This window comes from Notolepis coatsorum (genome assembly GCF_963971535.1).
Source record: "Notolepis coatsorum genome assembly, chromosome: 5".
Classification (NCBI taxonomy): Eukaryota; Metazoa; Chordata; class Actinopteri; order Aulopiformes; family Paralepididae; genus Notolepis; species Notolepis coatsorum.
The window spans coordinates 136,734,499-136,745,396 of NC_140169.1; the positions used below are offsets into that span (position 1 = coordinate 136,734,499).

The 10,898-nt window shown below is 47.9% G+C and overlaps 1 protein-coding gene across 3 annotated transcripts in view; it reads right to left on the minus strand.

Moving 5' to 3' along the window:
• LOC311229277 (pleckstrin homology domain-containing family G member 1) overlaps positions 1 to 10,898 on the minus strand; it is a 70,264-nt gene that overhangs the window by 29,921 nt on the left and 29,445 nt on the right. For 2 of the 3 annotated variants that reach the window (XM_084315346.1, XM_084315345.1), the window contains exon 2: positions 6,033 to 6,634. In XM_084315346.1, the coding sequence (XP_084171472.1) occupies positions 6,033 to 6,485 (453 nt within the window). In that variant the 5' untranslated portion in view covers positions 6,486 to 6,634. The remainder of the gene's footprint in view (positions 1 to 6,032; positions 6,635 to 10,898) is intronic. The other variant, XM_084315347.1, reaches the window with a different exon arrangement.

Genomic DNA, 10,898 nt, shown 5'->3' on the forward strand with positions numbered 1-10,898 from the left:
AATTTTAGCCAAACTAAACGTGTGTGTGTGTGTGTGTCTCTCTCTTTTTTTTGGTGGGGCTATTGTTTAGATCACAGATGGGGCCTTTTTAAAGTTAAAAAAGCAGGCTTCGAGTTTCGGCTTGTGGGCCGGCCGGTGGTTATGCTGGGGGTCATGTTCAGGGGTCAGGTTTAGGGTTGGGTGACTGCTAAAGGTAACGTGTAAATTGATGCTTTATTAGCCGAGGGTCACAGATTTGACCTGCCCTGACACATTCACTCAACACACACACACAGAGCCTGAATGGACACAACAAACTAGTGTTCTGACACACACACACAGAGCCTGAATGGACACACAGCCTGAATGGACACACACACACACACACACACACACACACACACACACACACACACACACACACACACACACACACACACACACACACACACACACACACACACACACACACACACACACACACACACACACACACACACACACACACACACACACACACACACACACACACACACACACACACACACACACACACACACACACACACACACACACACACACACACACACGCACACGCACACGCACAGGATTCAGTCATAACGTGTACAAACTTGACTCTAACGTGTTACACATTAACTCTCAATACACACAGGAAGCCTCACCGACTCTCCCACCATCTCACACTTACTACACAGTAAATTTCGCTGAGTACATTTTACTCAAACAGAGTACATTTTACTCAAACTGAGTACATTTTACTCAAACTGAGTAAAATTGTACTCACTTGGGCTCAAATGGACTCAGTTTGAGTAAAACTTACTCTGCGAAATTTACTGTGAAGAAAGATCTATGCATCAATATGAGTGTGGAAAGCCAGCTGCGTCGATCTGCAAGTGATAATAGATATTAAGTAAGGGATAATGTATAGCTACGAGGTCATTGTCGCAAAATAATTGACCGACACCGAGTTTAGAACACTGAGGTGCCTCGCAGAGGTGTTTTAAACGTAGTGAAGGTCAATTATTTTGCGACAATGACCGAGTATAGCTATACATTATCCCGCTTATTACATGGCTAACTTACTAACAATATACCTAATTCATTTTACACCATCGACAAGACGAGATCAAATGCAGACGCAGTTGTTCTGTGGCTCCGTCCGCTGTCAGCCCAAATAAAGTTATTATTATCGCCGGCAGGTGTGTGGACTGATTGCACTGCTGCAGTGTGTGTCAGTGGGCTTGATTGCGAACAGCGGTCATTATTGCTCGGTTATCGAGTAATAACGGACCTCTGACGAGCGCCATTGACCAATCACAATCAAGCATTTTCGGCGAATGTTAAAACGCCATGTAATAATCTAAATTAATCTATTTGATAATAACTTGGTGTGAGGTTTTAATTGTATATATTAAATGACCCGTTACCCTGACACACTGCACAGCGGGGCGTTAGCGCTCTACACCGGGGGGTTCTAAACCTTTTTGGATCACGACCCCTAAAAATAGAAGCATACCCGTTTGTGAACCCCCTCATACATAGTCAAGCATACAGACAGAATGGTGAATTTTGACACAAAATAAGTTTTAGTTTCCCCCTTTGAAGCTATTTAACTTGATTAATAACTGAAGGGCTTTAGATTTCAAAGAGTCCTTATTTCTCAAGAACAAAAGGAACGGTCGGTACCAAAGATAAGAGGCCGCTGAGGCCCCCGACCCCCGCGTTGAGAACCACTGCTCTACATAATGCTAGGTCCTGAGAAACCTGATCCCCGATCTAAAAATAAAACAAATAAACAGCCTCTGCCCCTCTTCCATAGCCTGGTGCGAGTATTCCTGAGTGATGACCCCACGGTTTAATCCCTGAAATTCCTGGTCAACATCAAACGGCCCTCGAAGATGTGTTCCAGGTCTGGGATGGAGGGAGGGAGGGAGGGAGGGGGGGGGGGGGGGGGGGGGGGGGGGGGGCGGAGGTGCGGGGGGGCTAGATCAGAGGTTTGTCTCCAGGTTTGTTTGCAGAAGACTGATTGGCCTCATTAAACACACAGATGCAGTGAGGGAGGGGTGATTGCACAGTACAAACAACATACTGAATGTTGCACCGAGTACATATAATGTCTGGCATTCATACACACAGTGCACACAGACTCACACATTCTCTCTCTCTACTTTTACACACATGGATGCCATAAAAACATGTGATAATAAATACACATGTAGGCTGAAACAAATGTATAGATTCTATCACACACACACACACACACACACACACACACACACACACACACACACACACACACACACACACACACACACACACACACACACACACACACACACACACACACACACACACACACACACACACACACACACACACACACACACACACACACACACACACGGAACACAGCCACAGGTGATCCCACAGCAGTCTGCGTAAATATTTGTGTTTGGGCCGTCACGCCCTCACAGGAAGCACCTGGGAATGAGGGGGGTTTTGGGGGGGGGGGGGGGTTGGAGGGCAAGCTGACACGGGACAGTTAAGCGGCAACGTGTGGTGGATAGGTAGCGCCGCTAACCGTCCTATAGAGTTCCTTAACATTAGGAGGTCCCTCTCCACGCAGATAAAAGCTCCCGTCACACAGATAAGTGTGATCCAGCCTCAGTGTGAGCATCTTGACCCGGCTCGCTGAGCGAACCCATTCAAAGTCATTATGGTGCAAGAAGAAGGAAGGCATTAAGGGGCCTTGGATGGTGCCTGTCTGAAACTACTGACGTCTAACGGTGAAGGTATGGAGTGGTGGGGTGTGCGGGGGCTGGGTGGTCTGCTTAACTAATGGCTTTCTCTGCGTCTGGGGTCTGTTGTTGTCAGAGGAGGAGGATGTATTAAGAGCTGCTCCTCAGGTCTGCACAGTGTTCTGTTCTCCTAACCTACTTTAGATACGGTTATCACCACACTAATCCCTGACCCTACATACCTACCTACCGCTGCCTACTTACCGCTCGCTCCCTTTCCTCTGCTCCCTATCGCTCACTCCCTTTCCTCTGCTCCCTACTTACCGCTCACTCCCTCTCCTCCCTTTCCTCTGCTCCCTACTTACCGCTCGCTCCCTTTCCTCTGCTCCCTATCGCTCACTCCCTTTCCTCTGCTCCCTACTTACCGCTCGCTCCCTTTCCTCTGCTCCCTATCGCTCACTCCCTTTCCTCTGCTCCCTACCTACCGCTCGCTCCCTTCCACTCGCTCCCTCTCCTCTGCTCGCTCCCTTCCACTCGCTCCCTCTCCTCTGCTCCCTACCTACCGCTCGCTCCCTTTCTTCTGCTCCCTACCTACCGCTCGCTCCCTTTCCTCTGCTCCCTACCTACTGCTCCCTTTTCTCTGCTCCCTACCCAACGCTCGCTCCCTTTCCTCTGCTCCCTTTCTTCTGCTCCCTTCTTCTGCTCCCTACCTCTGCTCCCTACCTTGAACAAGGGATGATGACGGAGAGATAAACAGGGTGGAACACGAGTCAGGGGCGACAGGCCATGCGAGGGGAGGAAGCACACCGTTTCCCCGACAACACCCCCACCCTACACACACCCCCCCCCCCCTCCCCCTCCTTCTCCTGTCTCTAGGGAGTTGGTGTTTCCTACTGGGTAGGACCCCTTTGACCAGTTACTCCACTTATTAACCTTCCCTTCCCCCCAGTAATGTGCACGTGCACACACACACACACACACACACACACACACACACACACACACACCTTGGCCTATGAACCCACTGCACAGAGTCGTAGACTGGGAGAGGAAGTGACACTGAGGACAAGGGAAAAAGTGGCAAAGTTCCAAAACAGAAGAACTCTTGTCTGTCTGTCGCTCTGTCTGTGTGTCCATCTCTCTAATGTGTCTGTCTCCCTGTCCGTCTCTCTGTCTGTGTGTTTATCTCTCTAATGTGTCTGTCTCCCTGTCTGTCTCTCTGTCTGTGTGTTTATCTCTCTAATGTGTCTGTCTCCCTGTCCGTCTCTCTGTCTGTGTGTTCATCTCTCTAATGTGTCTGTCTCCCTGTCCGTCTCTCTGTCTGTGTGTTTATCTCTCTAATGTGTCTGTCTCCCTGTCCGTCTCTCTGTCTGTGTGTTTATCTCTCTAATGTGTCTGTCTCCCTGTCCGTCTCTCTGTCTGTGTGTTTATCTCTCTAATGCGTTTGTCCTTTTGTCCGTCTCCCTGTCTCTCTAATGTGTATGTCTCTCTACTCTGTCGGTCTCTGTGTCCGTCTGTGTGTTCATCTCTCTAATATGTCTCATCTCTCCGTCTGCCTGTTGGTCTCTCTGTCTGTGAGTCTCTTAAAACACTAAATATTAGGGATGTTCGATATTGGCTTTTTTACCGATATACCGATATTGTCCAACTCTTAATTTCCGATACCGATATCAACCGATACCGATATATGCAGGGTGCCCCCCCCCCCCTCAAAAAAACGGAATAATTTCAGGTAATTAACATTACATATCTCTTGTCGTGGAATTAACACAACATTATGGATACTTTTGACAATAAATAAAATAAGAATTTGTTCTTACTTGCTTGCCTGGGTAAATAAAGGTTAAATAGATGTAAAAAAACATATTATTTTTTTTGGAAAAACTATACCCATAATTTCCGATATTACATTTGAATGCCAATATCGGTCGATAATATCGGTAGGCCGATAATATCGGATATCCCTACTAAATATGTTATACCCAAAACTATTAATCTGTCCGCTCGTATACAGCAGTCATGAGGCGTAGCAATCCGTTTAAAAAAAAAAAAAACTCAATTGTGAAACGCTAAACGTATCGTTAGGTCTTCTCACACAACCCATGCAGACATACAGTAAATCACACATACTATGAACTACATATTCATACTTGCATTTTGTTAAAGTGAAGGCACAGTGTGTGGGAGGGAGGGAGAGAGAGAGAGAGATCAACTGGGTCCAAACCACTAAAGACCCAGTCTTTCACAAAACCACACAAGGTACTAAAGCACTGGCTAGAGGCATTGTAAGAATGTATGTCTCTGCAGTTCAAAGCTGACCTCAAAGAAGTGTGTGTGTGTGTGTGTGTGTGTGTGTGTGTGTGTGTGTGTACATACCCATGCGAGTATGTGTGTCTATACCAGCAACACAAAGGCACCGGTGTCGTATGACTCTGCCTAGCCCCCGCCCACCAGCGCAGGTGTCGTATGACTCGGCCTAGGCCCCGCCCACCAGCACAGGTGTCGTATGACTCGGCCTAGGCCCCGCCCACCAGCACAGGTGACCCTGCCGAATGCAGAGGAGACGGCGGGCGGTGAGCCGCGCGTCACGTGCGTCGTGATGAAAGCCCCGCGGCGGGGAGATAAAGACGTATGGGATGAGTGTCAGTTACCCCGGCAGGGGATTTAAATCTCGGTCCCGCAACACCTTTATGTCTCCGTGTGTCCCTCCCCTCTAAACTAGGTCACGGAAGGTTGCCGTGGGTACCATCGCGAAGAAGAGGGCGGGGTCGATCCTTTCTAACCACTGAAACTGTGTCACACCGCGTCTGAGATATTACTATTAAAAACAAAATTCTGGAAAATAAATTCCATACCTCGAGGCTGGATTAGTAGCCACCGCCGCGCCTCACCCACTGCAGCCTCACACACCGCGCCTCACACACCGCTAGTTGTAAGCTAGGCTAGTGGTCTGTATCCGCTTCCATTCATTTGTGCTGCTAAGCTAGGCTAACGTGCAGCTGGATAGCTTTCTACTGAACGCACAGAGAGGACACTGGTATCCATCTTCTTGTCTGACTCTGGAGAAGACGGTAAGCGCATGTCCCCTAATGTTGGCGTGTCCCTTTAACTACAGCAGGTTTAATATCAGTGTTGGGGGTCATGATGAGTGACGACCCATCACCACTCGATATAACGACGTGTGGATTCTGTGCCTTCCAGTGCTACTATGAAAGACAATATTCGTTTTCACGTCTCTCTGCATGTACAGTATGTGTACAAGCTGGAGAGTTTGTGCCCCTGCGTGGCCCTCACCTGTACGACGCTGCGTAGGTCCTGGACGTACGTCCTCTCCGTGTCCAGTATCTCCTGCACCACCCGGTCCACATACGTCCTGGGCCCCTGTTCCTGACCAGAGTCTATTCTCGGTTCCGGTTGCGACCGGTCCGCCGGAGACTGTCCACTGCCCTGTGTCCCTTTGTCCGTCGCTCCCATCCCTCCTCCGCCGCTCTTCTTCTCCTCCTCCTCCTCCTCCTCGTCGGCCCCGCCCCCCAGCTGGCGGGCCGGGACCAGCTCCAAGCGGATGGCCCCGGAGTCCCGGTCCGAGGAGGCCGGCGGGTGACAGTGGGAGGAGGGGGCGGGGGGGCCGAGGGCGGAGCGGCTGCCCAGCGAGCAGCGGCTGTCCCGGGAGGAGGCGGAGGACGAGGCGGAGGACGTGGTGGAGCCGTAGCTCACGGGCCGCTCCGCGCTGTCGGGCGAGGAGTCCATGCTGCGGGCCGAGCAATAGCGCAGGGGGGTGTGGCGGAACGCCGGGTTCTGGAGGCAGCGGGACGGGACGTCCGCGGAGCTCAGGACCGAGCCGGAGTCCGGAACCTCTGGGAGGGGCGGGAGGGCATCCGGGGGGTAGTTATAATCTTCTGGAGAGAGAGAGAGAGAGAGAGAGAGAGACAGAGAGAGAGACAGAGACAGAGACAGAGAGAGAGAGACAGAGACAGAGAGACAGAGACAGAGAGAGAGAGAGAGAGACAGAGACAGAGACAGAGACAGAGACAGAGACAGAGACAGAGACAGAGACAGAGACAGAGACAGAGACAGAGAGAGAGAGAGAGAGAGAGAGACAGAGAGTGAGTGAGAGAGAGATAATTACATTTAGGTTGTTTGTCATTTTGGTCGGAGTGTATTTAGCAATAATACGAAGATTTTCTCCATCATCTGGAACGAGGACTAAACGTAGACTAAACCACGTTCAATTACGTGGAACAATCACGTCACTTGGCAGCAGAGGTCCTCGTGGCCAGGATTGTCCACATGGTCCTAATTTCAAACAAATCAATTCAGGACAGAATCGGCCATTTGTCTGAAAATCTGCAAATTAGTATTTAGTACATGTGAGCTAAACTGATCCAAACCCTGAATTCAACTCATTTAAACCAAGTGGTAAAATTAGAATACCTCTATTTGCAATGTTTTATTTATTTTGCATAATTATACCAAGGATTCGTCCTCTGCATTTAACCTAACTATACAGGAGCAGCGGGCAGCCATAGTCTGGCGCCTGGGCACCACGTCCTGTCCTGATGCCAGCAGCCTTGATCAAGAGCAACAGCAGGAGTAAGTACCTGGCATCATGCTTCTTTTACGATGTGGGAGGAAGCAGAGCAAACCCAGGTGAACAAGAAGAGAACATGCAGAGAACATGCAGAGAACATGCAGAGAACATGCAGAGAACATGCAGAGAACATGAAGAGAACATGCAGAGAACTAAGGCCGTCCCTGAAGCCTGTTTTTGGGACTAGAACTTCATCACGGTTTTTCCAAACGGACGTTGGAACCTTCGTTTTTAAATTAAAAATAAATAAAAATAAAATAAAATCGAAATAAGTTTTTTTTAATATGATATATAAATATCCTCAAACTCAAACTAAATCCTCAATTTGAATAAAGTGATTAATCTGATTAAATCAGTATAGTATTTTTTTTTATTTTTATTAAATCAACTCTTTAACTCTTTCAGTGCCACTCACGAGATTTCTCGTGTTTTTTTATAGGTGGTTGCTAGCCACTCACGAGATTTCTCGGATTTTTATTTTTTTTTGCGATCTGAAAAATTATTGCATCACCCGAGCCTACCCGAGTATAGCCGAGCTGCGCCGACGATCACTGTGGAAAAAAGCGCCCCCTGTCGTCTCCCAGATGACATAAGTGATTTTGGAATGGACTCAATGAAAATGAATGGGGAAAAAAATCCGGTACTCCACATTTTCCAGTTCACTGATCCAGCCGGGGTTACCACAGTTCATTCTGGAGCCTCAGATCCCCGCGGATCATAGAGATCTACTGTGTCGCGTTGGATCCATACACTTATCGATTTTTTCGAATGGTGATCAGGAATTGGAATATACCAGTTGGATACCATCTGATGTCAGGTAAGGACTCTGTGTTATCAGTGGTAGGATAATCGGAGTAAGTTTGATGAAGTTATAAGCTGTTTTGTGAAATGTCTTCTTTCGGTTTCATTGTAAAAGTCCGAGAGGAAATCAACGGGGCGATTATCAGTGCGCGGCCGTAATGTGCGTGCGTGCACGTATAATATTGATCATCTAGCGTTTATTTGAAAACGATTCATAAAAAGGCCGACGAATATCAACGTTGTGGAATATTCCACTAAAAGACGATTTTCATAGAATGCTCCAGAATGAGCTGTTTTTTATATCAAAACGGGGGCTTTTCTAACTGCTCTGAAACGGAAACGACGGGATAAAAAAAGAATCTGCCTTCACAGCACTGACTGGAAAATAGTATTTGATAATGCGATGGGCAGATTAGACACATAGCCATAATTTAAAACATAGATTAGGCGATATTAACGTTAACATTGGCGCGGATGGTGGCATTCAAGCGGTAAAACGGAAAACCAGGCATGGCATTGAAAGAGTTAATGAATATAACTCATCAGTTTTTAATACTATAATATTAGTGTAGCCTAATTTTTTTCTGCAACTGTGAAGAAAAACCCCATTGGTTTAAACAGAATGAATAGACACAAAAAATATATATACATTTTTATTTTTATTTTTTTTTTATTATAAAAAATAAAAAATTAGAATGTTGATTTAGAATTCGAATGCCAATGTAACAAACGAAGGTCTGAAGAACGTTCGAACGTTTGGGCTCAGGCCTACAGAGAACATGCAGAGAACATGCAGACTCCACGCAGAAAGCCCCTGAACCACCCAGGACCTTCTCGCTGTGCCACAGCTCCAACAGTTAGAGAACCATCTCCATGCTCTCACAATGTCCATCTGTGTGCTGTGTGCCAACCCAATTCCTGCCATTCCTGCTGACCACCGTCTGACTGACCACCAGCCCTGTGGGCAGCAGTGCCAGCCTCCTCGAGACTGACCACAGCTCTATGGCACGTCGGATCAACACACACACACACACACTAGTTAAGCCATGAAGTGCATACTTTTATAAAGTAGTACAAAATATATACAGAATAAAAAAAACTCACATGAATACAAGTAAAAGGCAAGTTACCAAGCTATTACCATGAGTCACACTTACTACTACTGTATGAGAGCAAGTGTGTGTGTGTGTGTGTGTGTGTGTGTGTGTGTGTGTGTGTGTGTGAGTGAGTGAGTGAGTGAGTGAGTGAGTGAGTGAGTGAGTGAGTGAGTGAGTGAGTGAGTGAGTGAGTGAGTGAGTGAGTGAGTGAGTGAGTGAGTGAGTGAGTGAGAGCAGAGAAAGATAAGAGAGAGAGAGAGACACACACAGATAGAGAGACAGAGAGAGAGTAAGAGGGTGAGAGACAGAGAGAGAGAAAGAGCCATGGCAGGTTAAATAGCCAGATTAACGGTGTAATGGTGAGAATATTCCCTTCTCTGGGGCAATGAATGAAAGCCCTATTTCTGTGGAAGAAGGAAAAGAGACGGCTTGTGTGTGTGTGTGTGTGTGCGTGCGTGTGTGTGTAGAGAGAGAGAGTCTCACCGCGGGAGTCTATTTGGCGACAAACTGGTGCCAGCACACAACTCATGTGAAAAGATCCGTTAATACACGTTGACCCCCGCCCCCCAAACAGGTCTGTTGAGGTGAAACCACACAAGCAAGTTCTCAAACTGAAATATTCAGTTTTCTCCCCCCCCCCCCCCCCCCCCTACGCTTTCAAAAGGACAGCTTTGATGAAACGGGTAGGGAGTATATACTGTATGAGAGGGAGAGGGGGAGAGAGAGAGAGAGAGAGAGAGAAGAGAGTATGAGAGGGAGAGGGGGAGAGAGAGGGATAGGGGGAGAGAGAAAAAGAGACAGAGAGAAGGGGAGAGAGAGAAAAAGAGAGAGAGAAGGAGAGAGAGGGAGAGGGGAGAGAGAGAGAGAGAAAGGGGGAGAGAGAAAAAGAGAGAGAGAAGAGAGAGAGGGAGAGGGAGAGAGAGGGAATCATATCGCCATAGTTGGGGAGTTCGACACCAATCTTTATGATCAAAGACCATCACCCCAGCTGCCAGTACCTGCCGATGTTGTGGCAACATTAAGATCAGATGCGCTGTGCATCTCACGCTCTCTCTGCCAGCAGTGCCAGCCAATCACAGACCCGTCAGACATCAAAGCATGTTTTGGATGGTGTGGGACGGGATCACAGGGATCGCACGTTAAAAAAAAACATGAAACGTGAAACTGTGAACAACACGCCCAACTAGGGGTATGGTTCCGTTAGCCGGTCGTGGACACTAGTTCCAAGTTAGAGTAAAACGCCCACTCGTTAAGAGTCCTTTGAGTTTGTCGAGTTACATCTGCATTTCTACAAAACATTAAGGATAAACTTTACTTGACCTTAACTGCAACTCCGCCCTCTTTTCTTGATCCTCCATTCACAACTGTTGCTTTGTTTGTCCGAGGAAAGCAACCGTTGTGACTGTTGTGAATCGGGGAAGAGGGAGGGACAGAGTTGGAGAGATCCCCCGATAATCGCAATTCCAAGATAAAAGAAAATGTCCCTTAGACTTCCAAGTCCCTTGTGGTCCTTGCTGATCTGATAATCGTGACGCCACCCCCCCCCCCCCAGCCCTATTATGAAGGGGTTGTGAGAGACGACAGAGCTGACTTGGCAGTCGTCTGGGAGGGTAATCAAGTCTGTTTTGGCCCAGTGTGGTGCCAAGGGAAGCAGGAGTGAACTGGAGTGTCCAC